This window comes from Arachis stenosperma, chromosome 1 (genome assembly GCF_014773155.1).
Source record: "Arachis stenosperma cultivar V10309 chromosome 1, arast.V10309.gnm1.PFL2, whole genome shotgun sequence".
Classification (NCBI taxonomy): domain Eukaryota; kingdom Viridiplantae; phylum Streptophyta; class Magnoliopsida; order Fabales; family Fabaceae; genus Arachis; species Arachis stenosperma.
In genome coordinates this window covers 51,440,741-51,465,110 of record NC_080377.1, presented here as the reverse complement: position 1 = coordinate 51,465,110, position 24,370 = coordinate 51,440,741, and the positions used below count along the sequence as shown (strand labels likewise).

General features: G+C 39.6%; 1 protein-coding gene across 1 annotated transcript; it reads right to left on the bottom strand.

Annotated features, from left to right (window-relative positions):
- Positions 1 to 7,511: 7,511 nt before the first annotated feature.
- On the bottom strand, positions 7,512 to 7,931 carry LOC130979628 (uncharacterized). The gene has a single exon (XM_057903108.1). It carries the CDS (start codon positions 7,929 to 7,931, stop codon positions 7,512 to 7,514), a length of 420 nt encoding a protein of 139 aa, XP_057759091.1.
- Positions 7,932 to 24,370: the final 16,439 nt, after the last annotated feature.

The window sequence follows — 24,370 nt, the reverse complement described above, 5'->3', positions numbered from 1 at the left end:
CCTTCATATTAATGTATTTTTCTGCCCGTTCTTGAACATCGTTGAGAGATGTTGGATGCTTTTTGGATATGGAGTGACTAAAGGGTCCTTCTTGTAGGCCATTGATGAGACTCATGATAGCTGCTTCTGTTGGAAGATTTTGTATGTCCAGGAACGTTTTATTGAATCTTTGACGTGGCGGAAATTGGCCGATTAAGAGTTTATAGAGAAAACAGGGTTGCAAGTACAGTTCTTAACTGACTAAAATCCGCTTATCAATTTAGAAAAGGGTTGTCATAAAATTTAGAAATAAAATTTTGGGAGTATGAATCCCAGGTCATATCCCAACGAGTTGACAAAAGAGTGCTATTTCACTGATCAAAGGTTTCTCAAGAATTTTTAAGAGTTGAAGAACAGAAAAGTAAATAATTGTAAATTAAAGTAATAAAAATTAACGAGAGAATTTATATAATCAAAATGAAGACCTTGACCGGGAGAAGATTAATCGAAAGTTCTATCCTTGTTGGATGTTCCCAAGTGTAATGGTAAGAGGTTGTTGTTCTACTTGGTTATCCTTTACTGATCAAAGGAAAGTCAAGAAACCAACCAATCAACTCTATCCTCAAGTCCTAATCCTTTCCTAAGAAGGGATTAGAGTTAGAGACTAGAAATTTAGCCAACAACTTCCAATTAAAATTAACACTTGAGTATTCCCAACTCAAGGTTCTCCTCTTAATCAACCCCCAAGTCAAGTTGGGAATCTACTCCATTGACATGAATACTACGTTCACCGGCATATAAGGGGAATAAAGAAAAGACATGATAAATTGAATAATAACTGACAATTGATTAAAGGTAAAAATAGTTTTTTCATTAATAAATTCTAAAAATAATCCAATTGTAACTTGATGAGCGGATAATTTATACGCTTTTTGGCATTGTTTTTAGTATGTTTTAGTTAGTTTTTATTATATTTTTATTAGTTTTTAGTTAAAATTCACCTTTCTGGACTTTACTATGAGTTTGTATGTTTTTCTGTGATTTCAGGTATTTTCTGGCTGAAATTGAGGGACCTGAGCAAAAATCTGATTCAGAGGCTGAAAAGGACTGCAGATGCTGTTGGATTCTGACCTCCCTGCACTCGAAGTGGATTTTCTGGAGCTACAGAATCCCAATTGGCGCGCTCTCAACTGCGTTGGAAAGTAGACATCCTGGGCTTTCCAGCAATGTATAATAGTCCATACTTTGCCCGAGATTTGATGGCCCAAACCGGCGTTCCAAATCAGCTCAAAACTGCCCGGCGTTAAACGCCGGAACTGGCACAAGAATGGGAGTTAAACGCCCAAACTGGCACAAAAGCTGGCGTTTAACTCCAAGAAAAGTCTCTACACATGAAAGCTTCAATGCTCAGCCCAAGCACACACCAAGTGGGCCCGGAAGTGGATTTTTATGTCATTTATTCATCTTTGTAAACCCTAAGCTACTAGTTCTCTACAAATAGGACCTTTTGCTATTGTATTAGGAGCCTTTTGATCATGTTTTTATGATTGAACCCTCTTTGGGAGGCTGGGCATTCAGCCATGCCTAGACCTTGTTCTTATGTATTTTCAACGGTGGAGTTTTTACACACCATAGATTAAGGTGTGGAGCTCTGCTGTACCTCGAGTATCAATGTAATTACTATTGTTCTTCTATTCAATTCAGCTTATTCTTATTCTAAGATATTCATTCGCACCCAAGAACATGATGAATGTGATGATTATGTGACGCTCATCATCATTCTCACTTATGAACGCGTGCCTGACAACCACTTCCGTTCTACAAGCAAACAAGTCTTGAATGTTTATCTCTTGGATTTCTTAATCAGAATCTTCGCGGTATAAGCTAGAATTGATGGCGGCATTCAAGAGAATCCGGAAGGTCTAAACCTTGTCTTTGGTATTCTGAGTAGGATTCAAGGATTGAATGACTGTGACGAGCTTCAAACTCGCGATTGTGGGGCGTTAGTGACAGATGCAAAAGAATCACTAGATTCTATTCCGACATGATCGAGAACCGACAGCTGATTAGCCGTGCTGTGACAGAGCGCGTTGAACATTTTCACTGAGAGGATGGGACTGTAGCCATTGACAACGGTGATGCCCAACATACAGCTTGCCATGGAAAGGAGTAAGAAGGATTGGATGAAGACAGTAGAAAAGCAGAGAGACGGAAGGGACAAAGCATCTCCATACGCTTATTTGAAGCTCTCACCAATGAATTACATAAGTATCTCTATCTTTATTTTATGTTTTATTTATCTTTTAATCATTATTCCTCCATAACCATTTGAATCCGCCTGACTGAGATTTACAAGATGACCATAGCTTGCTTCATACCAACAATCTCCGTGGGATCGACCCTTACTCACGTAAGGTTTATTACTTGGACGACCCAGTGCACTTGCTGGTTAGTTGTGCAAAGTTGTGATAAAGAGTTGAGATTGCAATTGAGCGTACCATGTTGATGGCGCCATTGATGATCACAATTTCGTGCACCATAACTCTAAACAAAGACTAAGGATATGAAAGAGTAAGGAAAAAAGGAAACAAAATAGAATAATGGAAACTTCAACGGAGGTAGTAACTTCTCTCAATATCCAAATAAAAAAGCATCAAAACTAGAAATCTATGAATGTGAGGAAAACCTAAAGGAAGTAGTAGAATTCTCTCTAATATTCCAATCTAAAAACTAAAGCTATGCGTAATGAGAATATGTGTTGAGTCTCTACTTGTCCCCTAGCTCTAGTCTGTGTTTCTGGGCCGAAAATAGGTCCAAACTCGGCCCGAAATTGCCCCCAGCGTTTTTCTGCAACTGCTGTACGTCGCGCATGTCACGCGTGCACGCCAGGTGTGCGTGCGTGGCGATTGTGCTCTTTGCTTATTGCGCGTACGCGCCAGGTGTACGTGCGCGTCAATGTGTGAGTGCGTTAATGTGCACCTGCGTGCCAAGTGCGCATCCGCGTCACTCCTCGCTGGTCAGCTCCTTTGTTTCCTTGCATTCCTTCCATTTTTGCAAGCTTCATTTCCGTTCTCCAAGCCACTCCTACCCTATAAAGCCTGAAAACACTTAACGCACAGATCACGACATCGAATGGTATAAAGGGGAATTAAAAATACATCATTTAAAGGCTTAGTAAGCAAGTTTTCAATTATAGAACTAAATTGGGAAGAAATTGTAAAACCATGCAAATTGTATGAATAAGTGTGAGAATAGTGGATAAAATCCACTCAATTGAGCATAAGATGTACCACGAAATAGTGGTGCATTAAATCCCCACACTTAAATATTAGCATGTCCTCATACTAAGCTCAAGGAGATCAAGGGAATGAATGGGGGAGAGGTAAGACTCATGAAGTGCAACCTATATAGAAATGCAACTATATGATGAAATGTCTATACCTACTTGGTTAAGGAAATGAACAAGTCTTCTAAGACAAATAAAATTAGATTTCACTAACTCAAATCACACAATAAAAGATAAGTAGACTTGTGAGAAGATAGCTCATGAAAGTAGGAAACATAGAGTCAAGCATCAAACCCTCACTAGAAGTGTATATGCACTCTAATCACTTAAGTGTATAGGGTAATCCACTCTAGTCTCCTCTATTCATGCGTTCTAAAATGTGTTCTTCATCTAACTAATTAACAAATATTTAGTGCATACATGCAAATATCATGAGGTTTTTTTCAAGGTTGTAATGGGGCTTAGATAAGGGTGAGGATACATGTATGGCCAAGTGAGCTAAGAATTGAATTCTTGATTAACCTAAGTTTTCACCTAACGCACACACATTCCCTATGCTTATAAAATCATGCATAACTATCCATAGTTTCACTTTTGTGTTTTTCACCTACTCATGTATTGAAATGTTCTTCTATTTTATCTCACATGCATTGATCTTTTTATTGAACTTAACGTTGGGGTGCTTTCATTCCCTAAATTTGAAAATATTATATAAATTTAGAAATAAACATAACATTTCAATGCATATGGTTTTTTTGGTTTCATATGAGTAGGCACCCAAATTCCCTATATTTAAATAAAGTGAAAACACAACACCTCCCTATTAACCCAGGTTCCCCACAATTCCCCACACTTAGTTGATACACAATCTCTATCTTAAGCTAACCAAAGATTCAATTTCGGTAATTAATTGTTTTTCTGCTTAAGGTTAGTGATGTGGTAATATATAGAACAAATAGAGATTAAAAGGCTCAAAGTGGTAAACAAAGGTAAATAGAGTGGTAGGCCATTTGGGATAGTGAGCTAATAACAAATGATGGCCTCAATCATACATATGCATGAATACATTAAACAATGGACATATAGAATGGAACAAACCATAGATTACAATCATAGAGGAGAGAAAACACACAAGAATAAAAATAATGGTTAAATAATGTAACCATATAACTAAGCTCAAAATCTCACAGGTTGTGTGTTCTTGCTCTGACCATGTTCCAAATTACAATCTTCAGACAAGTTTAACATAGAATTTTTAATTTGAATTAGTGAAATTGTCAAAAAGAGGGTCTTGAAAGGAAACTTATTATTTTTCAACCAAATAGAACATGCATGCAAACACTTATTACTATGCAATTTATACTATCTAACAACAGAAAACTAACCTATTAGTGTTAAGAAAAAGTAATTACCTCTGGAAGTCAGGTACTGACCGACCTCCCCATGCTTAAAGCTTAGCACCATCCTCGGTGCCATCAGTCAGGAACAAAGGGGGGGTGGTAACAGCATCTCCACAGTCGGGGTCATCATGGCTCCCGGTGCTGGTGGGTGAAGTAGAGTCCGGAGTGTCAGGTTTTTCTTCAAGTGGGTGGTTGCTAACAATCAGCTTCTTGACGTATGTAAATCAGTGATTGTTACAGCGCTCCATTCGCTTTGCTTGCCGGTCTAATCGGTCCAACCTCTGAAGTATCTGAAGGAGTAGTTGATTAGTTGAAGGTGCTTGTGATGTGGAAGGAGAAGGAATATCTCCAGCCGGGTCTACAGTCCGGCTGATAGTGGCTGCTGGGGGTCTGATGTACTTTCCGTTGGGGACTTTCTGATCATCTCGTGGAATCATGGCCTTGGTGTCCCCAGCTCTGTAGGAGACTCCGGCTGCTGAGACTAGATCTGAAACTAAGGCAGGAAAAGGTAGGTTGCCCATAATCTGTACGTGTCCCATGGCTTGCCAGAGGTGTCTTGGTAAGTTGAGGGGCTGGTCTGTAAGGATACACCAGATGAGAACAGCCATGTCTGTAGTAAGGGAGGACTCGTGAGTGCTCAAAAAGATTTAGTGGGACATAATCTGTGCCCACACATGAGCCTCCAAGGTAATTGCTGAAGCCAATATGCCCTTTAGGTCGGGATCGATGGTATCCATAGATCCATCTGCTGCCAGGGTGTGCTATAACTCTGAGAACATCGTCCCAGTCAAATTGGTATGTTTGGCGCTTGAGAGAGGCTTCTTGGTATGCGTCCAATCCTTCTGGAGCAGGGAAAAGATCTAAAACTCGCTGAATGGCCCCTTCAGATACAGGGACTTACTTCTGACGGACATAGACAGCTGCAGGTTTGGCACGTGAAAATTGGAGTAGAATTTAACTACCCATGAAAGGTTGACCTACCTTGGCTGCCTCCGTAAGAATCCCCATTGTCTGTGCTCAATGCGGGGATCTACAAGATCAACAATGTTGGTAGGGAGGATGAGTAGGTGCTCATTGTGGTAATTTCGCTCAGCCAGGATGGGGAACATCTGCTCACAGTAGCGGTTAGTGAACCGCACAGTGTCCTTCGCTGGAAAGGCTTTTTGGTTTCATCGACCTTGATAATCTTCTTGACCCGCTTTGTTGATGGCTTGACTGATGTTGAGGGTGGTTCCTCCGCTGGTGCTCTTTTCGTTCCTTTTCTCGCCGGTGGCTTATTAGAGGCTTTCTCTTTACCCTTTCTGGTGGCCATCCTGAAAAGGGAGAAAAGAAAGGGACATGAAATCAAGTAGCTAGAACCGGGAGGAGGAAATATACAAGTGATAATCAAAGGGTTAGAGCAAGGAGGAGGGAGGTACAAGTGATAATCCATGCCAAGGTAAAGAAGAATGACATAAACACATGGTCGCGATTCCATGTAATTAGGACATCAATGGAAATATAGTATGAAAAATGAAGACAAGTAGATGCAAGATGTTTATTAGCATGCCGGCAAAGGCATGAGTAGCATAGATCAGGCATTAATTGCTTAATTTGATTATCAAATGTAACAAACTAACAACCACGTTTGTATTGACAATTATATTCAATCAATAAAAAATAGCAAGGGTTTTGTGAAAAACAGGTAGTAGAGTAGAAGAATAGAAGAATTAAGAATTCATAATGTCATATGGGCTTTTGCACAAACACTTGGTATGCATGTAAAATATGTTAGGGAAAGTATGAAACCCAACATGAAAGCAATCCAAAAATTGATATGAATTGTCAAATCACTCTCTAATATGTCCACAAGCATTATAGAAGAAACAATCACCCAATTAAATTTCTAACACTAATTAAAAGAATGCAAAAAGAATAGGAAAAATAATAAGAAGGAAGGAAGTAGAGTAGAAAGAAAGAATCTTGAGAAGAAGATGAAAAAAGAGAGATAATGGAGGATGTGAGTGAGAAAGAAGTAAGAGGAGAAGAAGAAGAAGAAGATAGAAAAGATAGAAAAAGAAGAAGAAGAAGAAAGAAATTAGGATTGGGAAAGAGAGAATTAGGATTTGGGAGGGAGAGAGAATGAAAACTGGGCGGCGCACTGTGTGAGTGATGTGGCGCAATCGCCGCGGACACGCACTACGTGCGTTCGCGCGAGTCGCAAAAAAGAGGAGGGATGCAGATGCGTCTAGTACGCCTGCGCGTGACCAAGGCGGTGCCTCTAGCGCGAGGCTATCACCGTGCACGCGCAACTCACTGTAACTTTCGCAGTGGGGAAAAATTTCCATCGACGCGTGCGCGGCATGTACGCGCACGCGTGGATAGCAAAGTGGGGAAAAGGATGCGTACGTGTCAGGGACGCGTACGCGTGGGTCAATTTGTGCTTCTAGCACGAACCCAGCGTGAAGCCAGCACAACTTTCGGCCAAAACACTCATTTACGCCGATCATTATAGGCACGCATGCGCGCCATCCACGCTTCTGTGTGGGTCGCCCAAACCGAGAGGGGCACGTACGCGTCAAGTACGCGTACGCGTGGGTGAGCTTGTGTGTTGGGCATGCCTCCTGAGCCACTCCCGCGCAACTCTCTTTTCAATCTAACCCATTTCACATCCACGAAGGACGCGGATGCACACTAGGCGCTAGCGCGTCGGTCCCCCCTTTTTTATGCAGAATGCAGTATGCAGCTGATTGTGCAGAAATAATGAATGGATACTGAGAGAATTAAAATAAAATAAAGCGAAGAATAAAATTGAAAAATTGTATCATGGTGGGTTGTCTCCCACCTAGCACTTTTCTTTAACGTCCTTAAGTTGGACGGTCCACCAGCTCAGTTTTCTGCTGTTGGTGGATCTCCAAGAGAAAGATCTCTAGCTCCTTGTTGTTCTTCATCTTCTCACCATGGTACATCTTTAAGCGATGTCCATTGACCTTGATGAATTTGGAGCTTGAAGGACGACTCAGGTGAAAGACTCCGTATGGCTCTGCCTTCTCTACTCTATAGAGAACTTCCCATCTTGATCTCAGCTTGCTTGACATGAGCCTCAGTCTGGAGTTGTAAAGGAGAACTAATTCCCCAGGTCTGAACTCTCTCCTTTTGATGTGCTTGTCATGCACAACCTTCATCTTCTCTTTGTATAGCCTGGAGTTATCATTTGCTTTTACGCGAAGGTTCTCTAATTCTTGTAGTTGCAGCTTTCTTTCAGCTCCGGCCTTCTCAAATCCCATGTTGCATTCTTTTACCGCTCAGAAGGCCTTGTGTTCTACTTCCGATGAGGTTTGACTATCTTCTGCAATATGCGCTTTATCTCTCTGTTAGACACCTCGGCTTGCCCATTGATCTGGGGATGGTAAGCTGTTGCTATCTTGTGAAGGATGCCATGTTTCTTCAGTAGGCCTATTAATCTCCAATTACAAAAGTGAGTGCCTTGATCACTCACGATTGCTCGTGGTGATGCAAAGCGACAAATAATATAATTTCTGACAAAAGAGACAACAGTGTTAGAATCATCATTACGGGTAGGAATTGCTTTCACCCGCTTAGAAACATAATCTACAGCTAAAAATATGTATGAGAAACCATTAGAGTTTGGAATGGACCCATGAAGTCAATGCTCCAAACATAAAAAATTTCACAGGATAGCATAAGCTGCTGGGTGATGACATGTCTTCATGTCATGTTTTTCTATGCTTTTTCATACAAGAAATTGATTATTAGTGCTTAAATATTGCATTCTTTTGTGCTTAAATGGTATATTTCTTTGATCTTTTGATTTTATAAACTTTGTTGGAAATAAGAAGAAAAAGAAGCAAAAAAAGCACAAAATAAGCTAAAAAAAAGAAAAGAGGAATTTTGGGCATGCTTTGAAGATTGAGCACGCCTTGGAACCTTAGAACACACTTTTAAAAGCGTGGCCCATGACTATGACGGAGCACAAGGCCAGCGCTCAACAAAAAGCAAGACTAGCGCTCACTAAGTGAGCATTGTGCTCACTAAAGTGAGCATTTTCGGGCTTTTCTTTAAGCCTTGTGACAGCATGACCATGCCTTCTTCAAAGGCCCATAACTTGAGCTACAAATGTTCAATTGATGCGCTTTCAGTTGCATTGGAAAGTTGACATTCAGAGCTTTCCAACGATATATAACAATCTATATGTGGCAGAAAATTGAAGCACAAGTGATAGGCATCTTTAAGGCCTAAAAGCACTCACCAAGGCACCAAACATGCGCTGGCCAATGTTCGGAAAGGGAATCAAAGAGCGCTCTAATAGAGCTCAAAGAAGTGAGCACTATGCTCACTTGAAGTGAGCATTATCGTGCCTCTCAACCAAGGAAATAAGGGAGCGCATCATGCAAAAAGGGGTTCACCAAGGCTCGAAGGGGGAAGCGCACATCAACACAAGACATAGAGCTCAATTATTGAGCACAATGCTCACCTAGTGAGCGCTACACTAGTGAGCATGCTTCACCAAGAGAAAGTGAGCGCTATGCTCACACAACCAAGCGGAGCACTACCCTGGGAGCTGATCAAATGCACCTTGGTCCATGATAATTGAACCAAGCCATCTTGGATCCATTCTTCAAATCCAAAGCAAGCGAAGCCCATTATCATCACTCAAAGGCACAAGATATAGTTAGAATAGGAATTTCATTTAATTGTAATTTGTTTTTAATTTTAATTTCGTTTTGTAAAAGCCTATAAAAAGGCATATGTTTCATTTTAGAAAGGAGGCTGGCTCTAATAGAGAGCACTAGGAGTAGGAGTAGAATAAAGAGCTCTCTTTTAATTTTCCTTTTTGAATTTGAAGAAATGGAGATCAAATCTGAGTTTTGCTTTCTGTTTCATTTTCTCTCTTCTACAATTGTCAATTTCTCTTTTAGAATTTCATGAGTGATCTAAGTTCTCTTGCCGTTTTAATTCTTCTGCACTTCTACATTTCTGTTTTGGTACTGAATTGATTTGTTTATGGATTTCCTCATCTGAGAGCCCTTTAGTTTACTGCACTTCACATCTTTCAGTTCTGTTTTAATTCCCAGCACCCAAATCCCTTTATTCTTCCTGCAATTTAAATTTCCAATCACTTGTTCTTAAGTTCTTTTCGATTGCTTGATCTATTATTTTCTTTAATTTCCCTGTACCCAATTCCCTTTTACATTTGATGCAATTTACTTTTCTTGTCCTTTAAGCCTATGCTAATTTACATTCTGCACTTTAAATTTCTTGTCATTTATATTCTGTTGCTCAATTTAATCCAATTCACCAATGTTAGCTTGACTAGACTAATCACCCACTAAAGTTGCTTGATCCATCAATCCCTGTGGGATCGACCTCACTCTTGTGAGTTATTACTACTTGATGCGACTCGGTACACTTGTCGGTGAGTTTGTGTGGAAATCTAATTTTCATCTCATCAAGTTTTTGGCGCCGTTGCCGGGGATTGATTTAGATCAATAATGATTAAGTGGGTGAGAAGTCTAGATTAAGCATTTTTTTGTTTTTGTTTTCTGTTTTAAGCTGATAGCAAGGTGTTTGTGTTTTTGCCTCACTAAGCAAATCTCATCTGAGACATGAATTTCAATTTTCATTTGTGTTGTGTTTTACAAAATTCAAATGGAGTTCAACTCATCTTGTGATCAAACAAGTTTTATGGGATATTACCCACCATCCCCAATTGATTATTCTAATGGTGGCTGGGAATATCACCAAGAAAATGCAAATTCTGAGCACTCCAATCAATGGAGATACGCTTCAGAACTACAAGATGAGCAAGAGAATCATATGGGATATTTTTCACCACCACAAAATGATTTAAGTCATTATGGTGGCTGGAAGTATCACCAAGAAATGATAAATGATGAAGTAATTCACATGAGATATGATCTAGAACCACAAGATGATTTATATTAACACCCTCATGGTATCTGGACATGTCAACAAGAGTGTGAACAATCAATTGAAATGGGACACTTTCCAGAAACACAATATGATCCAAATTGTGATGAGTCTAACAATTACTCATATTGTGGCTGGGAAAGTCAAAATTAAAGAGATCTTAGTGATCCATACTGTGTTCACCAAGATACATCTTCACTAGAGTGTACTTTCAATAAATTCATGCAAGATTATCCCCCAATGCAACAAGATGATCCATACTGTGATGAGTTCCACAATTCTTCAAGTTGTGATTGAGAGGATCAAAATCAGAAAGCACTCAACGTGTCATACTCCATTAATCGAGAGCCATCATCACTTGAGCAAACCTTCAATTCATTCATGCAAAATTGTCCAACCTCACCTCCCAGTTTCTCATATGATAATCCTCCATCACTTGATTTTGCCTCAACACAAAGTTTTCTCCAAGAACCATACAACTCAGTCCACGATCCATACCAACCACAAAATGCATTCCACAATTCACAAAATTCATTCCATGCCCATCAAAACATCACCACAACACATCCATACCCACAAAATTTCTCTCAAACTTCATCCCTTGAGCTAGCATTTGAACAATACCTACAAACATTCATAGACTCTTGGAAAGAACAAGAAACCCTCTGCAATAAGATGGATGGATATTTGGAGTAAATAAGGAGAAACAAAGAATTGCTAAGCAAGGAAGATGAGAACCACTGGGTGGATGTGAAGGAGGAAGTAGAAGAGCAAGAGGAAGAGGCTACTATGTCAAGTGAATTTTCAGTAAAGAAGGAAGAGGTGGTGGAAATCTTTGAACCTAAACCTCCATACATACAGAAGCCACTTGAGATGACAAAGGAACATAAAAACTCACAACCTCCACAAATTTCCCTGAACCAAAAACTCTCAACACTTGAATATGTGATTGAAGGATATGAAAAGGAGATGAAGAAATCTTGGGAAGAACAACAGACCTCCTCCATGAAAGAGCTATTAAGTCAAATGTTGAGTGCAAAGGAGGAAGTGAAGGAACAAGAAAGTGAGGAAGACAATCAAGAAAACTCATACTCAAGTGAAGCAAAGAATTACATAGATGAAGGGCTCATTGAACCACCAATTCAAAAGGCTTTTGATGAAGATAAAACTCCAATAATCACACAGCAACCAAGTCTTGAATCCAAAGAAGTGAAGGAAACTAACAAGAGCACTAATCTTACCCCTGATCCAGCAAGCAAGCTCAATCAAGCCATTAACAAAAGAAAGCTTGCTGAGGAAAGACTAAGACAGGCGACAATAGCTGAATCTTCTTCCCCCTTGAGGTCATTCCTCTTAACAAACTGGAAGAAGAGGAAGAAAGTGAAGAATAACATGTCAAGCTAATTACACTAAAAGAGCGCTTGTTGGGAGGCAACCCAATCTTAGGTAACATTTCATTCCTTTGCTTTGTTATTTTCTCTGCCTGCTTTGTTTAAATTTCAATAAATTGGTATATGGTTACATTCTAAGTTTGGTGTTGCCCTGCAATAATTTGTTTTCAATCCATTTGGATGATTGCATCAATTCTACATGGAAGTGACACACTAAGATTCTAAGTTTGGTGTGCCACTTATTTTTCTATGCAATTCATTCAGCAACACCACTTGTCTGCATAATCATAAGACCCTTTGTAGTGTTATCTTTCTTTTAGTTAGACAATTTTAGTTTTCTCTTTGTTTTAGTCATTTTCTTGTTTTCAATGTTTCTTTTATTAACTGTTTTTGTTAATACATCACCAAGAGATCCTTATTCATGACAGATTCTTGGCTTGGTGATTATATTTAACATATAACAGTTTCATTTAGTCTTAGTTCAAATAAAATGGACATGTGATTGCATTCTAAGTTTGGTGTTGCTATGCAACAAACTTTGCTTCCAATCTTTACTGATTCTTGCATTAATTCCAAGAGAAAGTGTCACACTAAGTTTGGTGTGCCACTTATATTTTTAAGCAATGTATCATGCATACCCTCTTATGTTTGTAATCATAATGTCTCTGTTTCCTGTGCCTTGATTATTATTTTACTTGCTTAAACACATGTACTACTAACATTTCATTGTGTGAGACACTCATGATCCTTCTTAGCCCCATCACCACTGTTCTAATTGTTGCTTGAGGATGAGCAAACATGAGTTTAGTATGGGAAGAGGAGGAATATAAGGAAAAGGACAACAATAAGGAAGATGAACCACAAGGTGGTAACGCTTCTTTCTCCTCTTACTTATTTCCAGCACTGAAAAGAGCATGATTATCTTTATCTTCCCTGTATACATGTGTGGTATGAATAGGCATAGCTTAAATTTTGATTTGTAACATTTTGCTATGACATCATGACTACCAACTTGAATTCTGTGAGTTTTAAAGCAGTAAGGTATCATGAATCATAAACAAACAAGGAATTAAAGAAGAACTTAGCATGTGCATACAAGTATTGGAAAGCTAGTCTGGTTAATTGTTGCTCAATTGCATTAGATTTTATTTAATTGAAGTTTTCATCTAGGACATTGACGAATGGATTTTTGACGGTTTAGAATTTCACAAATAGAGTCTCGTTGAAAGTATAGCTTCTAAACCAACAAGAATCCTTTCGTACAAAAACTTGTTTGTCACTAAAGCAAACCAAAGAAAAATTAATAACCGAAGTATTTAAACCTCGGGTCGTCTCTCAAGGAATTGCAGGGAAGTGTGGTTGTTATTGGTTATGGAATTGTATTTTTTGGGGTTTTTAAGATAAGAAGCAAGAATACTAACATTTTGACGAACGGAATTCTTGCGTGGTCCAGAATTCACAAATATGTTCTCGTTGAAAGTATAGCTTCTAGACCGACAAGGAATCCTTTCGTACAAAAGATTTGGTTGTCACAAGTAACAAACCCCTAGTAAAATTGATAACCGAAGTATTTAAACCTCAGGTCGTCTCTCAAGGAATTGTAGGGAAGTGTGCTTATAATTGGTTATGGAAAAGTGTGTTTTGGGTTTTTGGGTTTTTGGATAGGAAGTAAGATTTTTAAATGGCAAAAGGAATAAACTAACAACTAGAAAAGCTCTTCGCAAGGTATGAGAACTGGAAATTCTATCCTAGTTATCCTTATTAATTATGATGAGAATTGTTCATTGCTCCCACTTAGTCAACCTCTAACTATGAAGGTATGTCAAGTGGATAAATCAATTTGATTCCTCAAGTCCTAGCAATTTCCATGGAAAGACTAGAGTTATTGGAATTCAAATTAACTAGCAAACACAACAATTATCAATCAACAAAGGAGTTTGACAACTCAAGTGTCTCTAATTACTCAACCAAAGCTAAGAGTATAAAAAGCTAAATTAAAATCATAAATATGAAATACCTCAAATTGCATTAAATAGAGAAATCAAATTAAACATGAGAATTCACAAACCAAGTAGCAACATCAAATAATCAACAAGGGAAAATCTATAAACTAGAGTACTAGAAGAATTAAAAGTAGAAGAAAAATCCTAATCCTAAAACCTAAGAGAGAGGAGAGGGCCTCTCTCTCTAGAACCTACATCTAAACCTAAAAATTGTGTGAATGAAAAGTGTAGGATTGAATGGATTGATTCCCCCACTCTGTAGCTTCTAATCTATGTTTTCTGGGCCAAAAACTAGGTCAAAAATAGCCCAGAAATCGCCCCCAGCAATTTCTGCAGTGACAGTACGTCGCGCATGTCACGCTTACGCGCCAGGTGCGCGTGCGCGCCGATGGACTTTTGGCCAATGTGCGCGTGCGCTTCCATGAACGCCAAGTCAGCTATGGCAAATTATATATCATTATGAAGCTCCAAATGTTAACTTTCCAACACAACTAGAACCGCCTCATTTGGACTTTTGTAGCTGAAATTATGACCGTTTTGAGTGCAAAGAGGTCAGGGCTGACAGCTTTGCAGTTCCTTCAGCTTCTTGTATTCCTTCCATTTTTGCATGCTTCCTTTCCATCCTCTAAGCCATTCCTACCCTGTGATCTCTGAAAACACTTAACACACATATCAAGGCATCGAATGGTAATAAGAGAGGATTAAACATAGTAGAATTAAGACCAAAGAAACATTTTTTTAATCATAGCACAAAATCAGGAAGGAAAATGTAAAACATGCGAATTCAATGAATAAGTATGAGATTAGTGGATAAAATCCAGTCAATTAAGCACAAGATGTACCATGAAATAGTGGTGCATCAAATCTCTCCACACTTAAATATTAGCATGTCCTCATGCTAAGCTCAAGAGAGGCAATAAGAGTGAAGAAGAATGGTAGACAGTATGAGATGCAACCTATCTGTATGAGTGCAACTACATGCAAAATGTTTCTACCCAATTGGTTAAAACTAGATAAACTTTCCAAGAACAAATATGAACTGGATTTCACTAATTCAAATCATAAAAATAAAGTACAAATAGACTTGCAAAAGAAAATTGCTCGTGAAAGTCGGGAATAGGGAATCGAGCTTCAAACCCTCACTGGAAGTGTATACACTCTAATTACTCAAGTGTTTAAGGTTCGATTCTCTCAATTCTCTACTAACCTTGATTTCTAAGACTTGCTCTTCATCTAACAATCAACAAAGAATTAATGTACAAATACACATATCAAGAGGTCTTTTAAGGATTGTAATGGGGTCAAGGTCAAGTTAGGATTGTATTTGGTTAAGTGAACTGAAATCTGAATCCTTAATTAACCTAAACTTCTCAACTAACTTAGGAAATAAGGGAGCGCATCATGCAAAAAGGGGTTCACCAAGGCTCGAAGGGGGAAGCGCACATCAACACAAGACATAGAGCTCAATTATTGAGCACAATGCTTACTTAGTGAGCGCTACACTAGTGAGCATGCTTCACCAAGAGAAAGTGAGCGCTATGCTCACACAACCAAGTGGAGCACTACCCTGGGAGCTGATCAAATGCACTTTGGTCCATGATAATTGATCCAAGCCATCTTGGATCCATTCTTCTTCAAATCCAAAGCAAGCAAAGCCCATTATCATCACTCAAAGGCACAAGAGAAAGTTAGAATAGGAATTTCATTTAATTATAATTTGTTTTTAATTTCAATTTTATTTTGTAAAAGCATATAAAAAGGCATATATTCCATTTTAGAAAGGAGGCTGGCTCTAATAGAGAGCAGTAGGAGTAGGAGTAAAATAGAGAGCTCTCTTTTAATTTTCCTTTTTGAATTTGAAGAATTGGAGATCAAATCAGAGTTTTGCTTTCTATTTCATTTTCTCTCTTCGACAATTGTAAATTTCTCTTTTAGAATTTCATGAGTGATCTAAGTTCTCTTGCTGTTTTAATTCTTCTACACTTCTACATTTCTATTTTGGTACTGAATTGATCTGTTTCTGGATTTTCTCATCTGAGAGCTCTTTAGTTTACTGCACTTCACATCTTTTAGTTCTGTTTTAATTCCCAGCACCCAAATTCCTTTATTCTTCCCGCAACTTAAATTTCCAGTCACTTGTTCTTAAGTTCTTTTCGATTGCTTGATCTATTGCTTTCTTTAATTTCCCTGCACCCAATTCCCTTTTACATTTGATACAATTTACTTTTCTTTCCCTTTAAGCTTCTACTAATTTACATTCTGCACTTTAAATTCCTTGTCATTTATATTCTGTTGCTCAATTTCACCCAATTCACCAATGTTAGCTTGACTAGACTAATCACCCACTAAAGTTGCTTGATCCATCAATCCCTGTGGGATCGACCTCACTCTTGTGAGTTATTACTACTTGATGCGACCCGGTACACTTGTCGGTGAGTTTGTGTGGAAATCTAATTTTTACCTCATCAAGTTTTTGGCGCCGTTACCGGGGATTGATTTAGATCAATAATGATTAAGTGGGTGAGAAGTCTAGATTAAGCATTTTCTCTGTTTTTGTTTTCTATTTTAAGCTGATAGCAAGGTGTTTGTGTTTTTGCCTCACTAAGCAAATCTCATCTGAGACATGAATTTTAATTTTCATTGGTATTGTGTTTTACAAAATTCAAATGGAGTTCAACTCATCTTGTGATCAAACAAATTTTATGGGATTTTACCCACCATCACCAATTGATTATTCTAATGGTGGCTGGGAATATCACCAAGAAAATGCAAATTCTGAGCACTCCAATCAATGAAGATATGCTTCAGAAGCACAAGATGAGCAAGAGAATCATATGGGATATTTTCGACCACCACAAAATGATTCAAGTTATTATGGTGGCTGGGAGTATTACCAAAAAATGATAAATGATGAAGCAATTCACATGAGATATGATCTAGAACCACAAGATGATTTATATCATCACCCTCATGGTATTGAAGCATATGCAATTACAAAAGGATCCTTACCTGCGCGCTGGGCCAGCGCGGCTCCTACAGCATGGTTGGAGGCATCATACGTAATCTCAAAGGGCTGGCTCCAGTCTAGTCCTCTCACATTTAGAGCTTGAGTCAAGGCGATCTTCAGCTTATCAAATGCTTTCGTACAGTCAGCACTCAGCTCAAACTCAACATCCTTCTGCAGCAGTCTGGATAAAGGTAATGCTACCTTACTAAAGTCCTTGATGAATCTCCGGTAGAAACTTGCATGGCCAAGGAACGAACGGACTTCCCTCACGGAGGAGGAGTAAGGTAAACTAGAAATGACATCTACCTTTGCTGGATCTACAGAAATACGAGTGTTAGAGACAACATGTCCTAGAATAATACCTTGTTTGACCATAAAATGAGACTTTTCAAAATTCAAAACAAGGTTTGAACTAACATACATATCTAATACTCTAGATAAACTATCCAAGCAAAGGCTAAATGAATCACCATATACGCTAAAATCATCCATGAAAACTTCCATACAACTCTCAATAAGATCAAAGAAAAGACTCATCATGCGCCTTTGGAAAATAGCTGGTGCATTGCAAAAGCCAAAAGGCATGCTCTTGTAAGCATATGGTCCAAAGGAACTTGTAGAAGTAGTTTTTTTCTGATTTTCAGGAGCTATATGAATCTGAAAATAGCCTGTGTAACCATCTAAAAAGCAGTAATGCGATTTACCTGACAGGCGATCCAGCATTTGATCAATGAATGGCAGAGGGTAGTGATCTTTACGAGTGGCCTGGTTAAGGCGCCTGTAGTCAATGCACACCCTCCAGGAATTCTGCACTCTAGTTGCTATGAGCTCTCCTTGCTCATTCTTTACTATAATGACTCCAGACTTCTTGGGCACCACTTGTACTGGGCTGACCCATTCGCTATCCGAGATTGGATAGATGATATTAGCTTCAAGCAGTCTGATCACTTCCTTCTTGACAACCTCTAGGATGGTGGGATTCAGCCTTCTTTGGAGTTGACGGATAGGCATTGCTCCCTCTTCTAAAAATATTCTGTGCTCACAAACTTAAGGGCTGATGCCTACTATATTTGCCAAGCTCTACCCAATTGGTTTCTTGTGTCTTCTCAACGCACTAAGCAACTGCTCCTCCTGTTGGGATGTGAGTTCCTTTGCAATGATAACTGGGAGCTTCTGATTATCCTCAAGGTAAGCATACTTGAGGTGGGATTGAAGGGTCGTGATGACTTACATCATCTACCCTTTTTCTTGCATAAAAAGGACCATAAAAGAGGCATAATCTCATTTGATCAATGCAATTCATGCCTTAATTGATGAATATCATAGTACATTGCTTTGAAATGAGTTTGTGCTGGATTTTAAGTGGAGAAGACATCAAAAATGGGAAAGAAAACAACAAAACAAGTGGGACGTGTGAAACAGGCGTGCCACTTGGAACAAATGCCACAAAATTGTATTGGCGTGGCACGCTGGTACAACATTCCAAAGAGCAAAAATGAAGACCATCAAAGTGGCGTAGCACGCCAGAAGCAGGGCGTGGCACGCCAATTCGTTACAAGAAGAACCATCACTATGGCGTGCCACTTTGTGTCGAAAGCATGGCACGCCAGCCCCAGAGGTCACTTGGGCGTGCCACTTGAGGACCAAGGCGTGGCACGCCAAGCCTATAAGACCCACAATTGAATGGGCATGCCACTTGAGCAACAAGGCGTGGCACGCCAGTGAACAAGGAGACAATGCAAAAGCTGGGCGTGCCACTTGGTATCGAAGGCATGGCATGCCAGCTCAAGAAGTCCCACTAAAGCGTGCCGCTTGAGTAATGAGGTGTGGCACGCCAGCACCTAAGGAGGCCAAATAAAGCTGGGCGTGCCACTTGGTATCGAAGGTGTGGCACGCCAGCTCAATCATCCCACTTTACCGTGCCACTTGAACATCTAGGCGTGGCATGCCAACCTCTGGGACCATGGCAAATGAAGGGCGTGACACGCTAGTCTCATGGCGTGGCATGATGGTAGTATTTTTCAGAGGAGGAATTAAAGGGCCAGTGAACTCAGGCATGCCACTTGGGAGATGAAGCGTGGCACACCAGCAAAAAGATGAAGCAAATGAAGGGCGTGACACGCCAATCTCATGGCGTGGCACACTGGTAGTATTTTCTAGAGAGGAAGAAGAGGAGCCAATGAACTCAGGCGTTGCACTTGGATGACGAGGCATGGCACGCCAGCAAGAGGGTGAAGCTTTAAGAAGGGCGTGGCACGCCAGACCCTGGGTGTGCCACGCCGGTACAAATTTGCAAAAGCATGGAGATGAGGAAGATGACCTTGGGCGTGCCACCTGGTGTCGAAGGTGTGGCACGCCAGGTTACTTAGCCATTTAAAATGTCCTGGGCGTGCCACTTTGGCTCAAAGGCGTGGCACGCCATGGGTTAAATAGAGTATGGCGTGCCACTTGAATGGAGAGGCGTGGCACGCCAAATTAGAAATAGAAGGAGCGTGACACGCCAGAGAAGCGCCAGTCTCACGCCAGCTGGAAGATCACGTTTGTTGAGTTTCTTTTCCCTCTAAATTGTAATTTTCTTTTCACTTTTGTAATTTTCCTTTATTTTCTACATCTAGGAGTATTATAAATACCCTTGGAAGTATTGGGAAAGGATTAGCAAGTCACAGAGTTTAGTTTTGGATTTCACTTTTTACTTTTCACACTTCATCTCTTCCATCTTTGGTACTTTCTCTCTGAGCTATGAGTAGCTAAATTCTCTCTCATTGAGAGAGGGAGCTCTATTATACTTGATGGATTAATGATAGTGAATTTCTTATTCTCTTCATCTTCTCTTTGATTTGCTAGAAGGAATTTCGATTTTCATGCTTAGTGTTCAATTAACTTGGAAAAGAGATTGAATGAAAAATGGGTTTCATGAGAACCTTGGAAAAGGAAACATGAAACCATGCTAGAAATCCCTTCTCTCACTTGAGTAGAATCTGGGTTTTGGTGTTTGGATATGGTGACATACAATCCTCCCTCTACTTGGACCTATGATGATGTGTGGTATAATCAGGGACCAAGCATATCTCTCTTCATGAGCAATTAGACCAAGGAATTGGCTATTGATCAAGATCTGAGAGATTGAGTCACCAAGCGATTGGGGCTCAATCAATCATGATTGCCAAGAGGTCAATGAGTTGCATGATTGAAGAGGATATGAGCTGGATTTAATCCAAAGAGACAATATCTCCTGATCTCAATGAATTCTCCCATTCTTATCTCTCCCATTCTTTTACAACTTTACTTACATTCTGCAAAATCCCATTCCCCTTTACATTCCTGTTATTTCCATTTCTTCATTTTATTACTTTCTTTTATTCCTTTGCCATTTATGTTTCTGCCATTTATAATTCTGCACTTACAATTTATTCTATTGAGCTTGACTAATTCACCAATTGATTAAAATTACTCAAATCTACCAATCTCTGTGGACACGATCCCACTCCACTGTGGGTTAATACTTGACGATAATTTTGGTGCGCTTGCCAAGAGCAGATTCATCAATATTATTGGAAAAGGGTAGTGAATTCCGCCCATCAGGGCTTTAACTCCAATCTCTGCTCCTGACTGGGCATTGGATCTTCTGGAGCTAGTGATGATGACAAAGTGTCCTCATTGTGTTCAGAGGGTTTCCCCACACTTAGACCTTGCTCCATGTGCATCTCTTCTACTTATTCTTGGTGAACTGCAGCTACGGTCTCATCAATGATGTCGCACTGGAAGATGGAATGGTCTTCCAGAGGATGCTTCAAAGCCTCATTCAGATTGAAGCTCACTGCTCGGCCGTCTATCTCAAAAGAATAAGTTCCTGAGAAGGCATCTAATTTGAACTTTGAAGTCTTCAGGAATGGCCTTCTAAGCAGGATGGATGATGGTTTTCCTGAGTCATTAGGGGGCATCTCCAAGATGTAGAAGTCAATGGGGAATATGAGCCCCTTAATGCTCACAGCACGTCCTCAGCAATTCCAACCACAAAAATAATGCTTTTATCTGCCAAAACAAAACATGCTGCTGACCTTTTCAAGGGGGTAGCCTCAAAACATCATATATAGATAATGGCATAATACTCACACATGCAGTAAAAAAACTGTACACCCTGAATAGTACAAGTAACCATGCATGGACCTGGGTCACTATACTTTTCTGGGATATCACCCATTAATGCAGAAATGGAATTGCCTAAAGGAATAGTTTCTAATCTATTAATTTTGTCCTTATGCATGCACAAATCTTTTAGAAACTTAGCATATTTAGGTACTTGCTGAATAGTATAAAAAATGGGAACAGTTACCTCAACCTTTTTGAATATTTCTACCATTTTGGGATCGAGCTCCATCTACCTTCTGGACTTCCTTGCAAGGTGCGGAAATGGAATAGGGATGGCGTCTCTGGTAGCTTCAGCTACCTTTGATGCGTTGTTCCTTGGTTGAGTTGCTTCTTCTTCAACCATGTCTTGTACTTCCTCTTCTTCTTCAGCATCCTCTGCCTAAACAATATCTTCTACTTGAATGTTTTCCTTTAAGCTTGGCTCCTCATGGCTCCTCTCTTGTAGTGTGGTTTCGAACCTCAAAGTAATGGCGTTGATGCCACCTTTAGGGATGGGTAAGGGTTAAGAAGGAATTACACTGGAGTTTGAAGGTTGATTGTTGGAGGTAATTAGCGAATCCATCCGAGAGATGAGAGCTTGTATTGTGGAACTAAGATCATTTATGGAGGAGTTAATTGTGTTCTGATTGTCTTGGTGTCCTTGTGTCATAGTGCGAAGCATCTCATCATTAGAAGAAGGAGGGGGTAAGTGATTTGAGGGGCCTGCTGTTGGTTGTTCTGAGGCACTTGGGGCTGCCTTTGGTGAGATGCTTTGTAAGGCTGGTTTTGGTTCTGCTGTCTGTTGTTCTTGTTGTTCCACCTTTGATTTCTATTGTTGTCTCTGCCTCCTCTGTTGTGGTTGTCCCTCCATCCTTGGTTGGAATTATCTCTCCATCCCTGGTTGGAATTATCTCTCCATCCCTGGTTGGAATTATCTCTCCATCCCTGGTTGGAATTATCTCTCCAACCCTGGTTGGAGTTGTCATGCAAACCTTGATTATAGTTTCCACCTTGGTTGTAGTTGCCGCCTTATTGATAGTATCCTTGATTCGGGCAGTCATATAAATTATAAGTAGCTGACAAGGTGTTGTCTTCTTGTTGGAGCTGCGGACACTCATCAGTGTAACAAGTATAATCAGCACATATTCCGCATACTCTTTGAGGAACTAACTGTTGACTCTGTTGTGGTGGGGGAGGCTGAGGTTGTTATTGATTCAGGTGTATCTGCTTCAGTAGGTTGGTCATCTCACACAGACTCTATGTGAGAGCAGTACTATCGCTGCTAGAGGAAACCTCTGCAATAGCCTTGGGATGGTTGTTCCTATGCCTGGCGTTTCGAGTAGTTCAGATAGATCGGTAATTAGTTGCCAAGCTTCATCTGCGGTCTTGTACTTTTTCAGAGAACCATTGCTTGCACCATCTAATGTAGTCTTGTCTTGAGACTTCATGCCTTGAGTGAAGTAGCTGATTAACACCATCTTGTCAATCATGTGGTGAGGACAAGCGTCTACGAGATTCCTGAAGTGCTCCCAATATTCATACAGAGTCTCTAAGTCGCCTTGAATAATGCAGAAGATTTCTTTCCTCAGTCTATCAGTCACTTCAGCTGGAAAGTATTTTTCTAAGAACTCTCTCCTGAGCGTATCCCAGTTAGTAACAACCACTTCAGGTTGAGTGTAGTACCACTCCCTCACTTTTTTCTCAAGAGAAAATGGGAAGGCGAGTAGCAGAATAGAAGTCTCGTTTTCACCCAGACGCCTAACAGTAGAACAGGCTATCTGAAAATCTCTGAGGTGCTTGAAAGGCTCTTGAGCAGGGAAGCCATGAAACTTCGGTAGTAGATTGATTAGTGCAGTCTTCAGTTCAATATCTGCACCCAGATTTGGATAACGCGCTTGGAATGGTGGCAGCATAAAGTCCAGAGCTCCTGCTTCCTGGAGAGTAACCCTTCGGGGTGCTGCCATGTTATCTGCGCGTAAATCAACAGAATCAGTAGAAGAGGAGCTTGTTTCCACCTTAAATGACGCTTCATATTCATCCTCAGATAAGACTAATGAATTGGTAGTAACCACTTAACCAACCTTAGAGGCTAACCGACGCCGAGCTCGCCTTATACGTGAAAGAATTCTTTCAATTTCTGGATCAAATACGGCTAAGCTCGGATCAGGTAGTGAACGCGTCATTCAACAAAAGAAACATACAACTCATAGTAATAAAATAAAATAAAATAAAATACAAATAAATAAATTCCAACCAATAAATTAGCACACTGTTGCAACTCCCCGGCAACGGCGCCAAAAATTGACGTGGTAAAAATTAGCCGATTAAGAGTTTATAGAGAAAATAGCGTTGCAAGTACAGTTCTTAACCGACTAAAATCCGCTTATCAATTTAGGAAAAGGTTGTCACAATTCAGAAATAAAATACTGGGAGTATGAATCCCAGGTCGTCTCCCAACGAGTTGACAAAAGAGTGCTATTTCATTGATCATAGGTTTTTCAAGAATTTTTAAGAGTTAAAGAACAGAAAAGTAAATAATTGTAAATTAAAGTAATGAAAATTAACGAGAGAATATATATAATCAAAATGAAGGCCTTGACCGGGAGAAGATTAATCGGAAGTTCTATCCTTGTTGGATGTTCCCAAGTGTAATGGTAAGAGGTTGTTGTTCTACTTGGTTATCCTTTACTGATCAAAGGAAAGTCAAGAAACCAACCAATCAACTCTATCCTTAAGTCCTAATCCTCTCCTAAAAAGGGATTAGAGTTAGAGACTAGAGAGTCAGCCAACAATTTCCAATTAAAATTAACACTTGAGTATTCCCAACTCAAGGTTCTCCTCTTAATCAACTCCCAAGTCAAGTTGGGGATCTACTCCATTGACATGAATACTACATTCACAGGCATATAAGGGGAATAAAGAGAAGACATGATAAATTGAATAATAACTGATAATTGATTAAAGGTAAAAATAGTTCTTTGCATTAATAATTTTTAAAAATAATCCAACTGTAACTCTGAACAAAGATTAAGGATATGAAAGAGTAAGGGAAAAAGGAAACAAACTCGAATAATGAAAACTTCAACGGAGGTAGTAACTTCTCTCAATATCCAAATCAAAAAGCATCAAAGGCATCAAAACAAGAAATCTATGAATGTGAGGAAAACCTTGAGGAAGTAGTAGAATTCTCTCAAAAATTCCAATCTAAAAACTAAAACTATGTGTAATGAGAATATGTGTTGAGT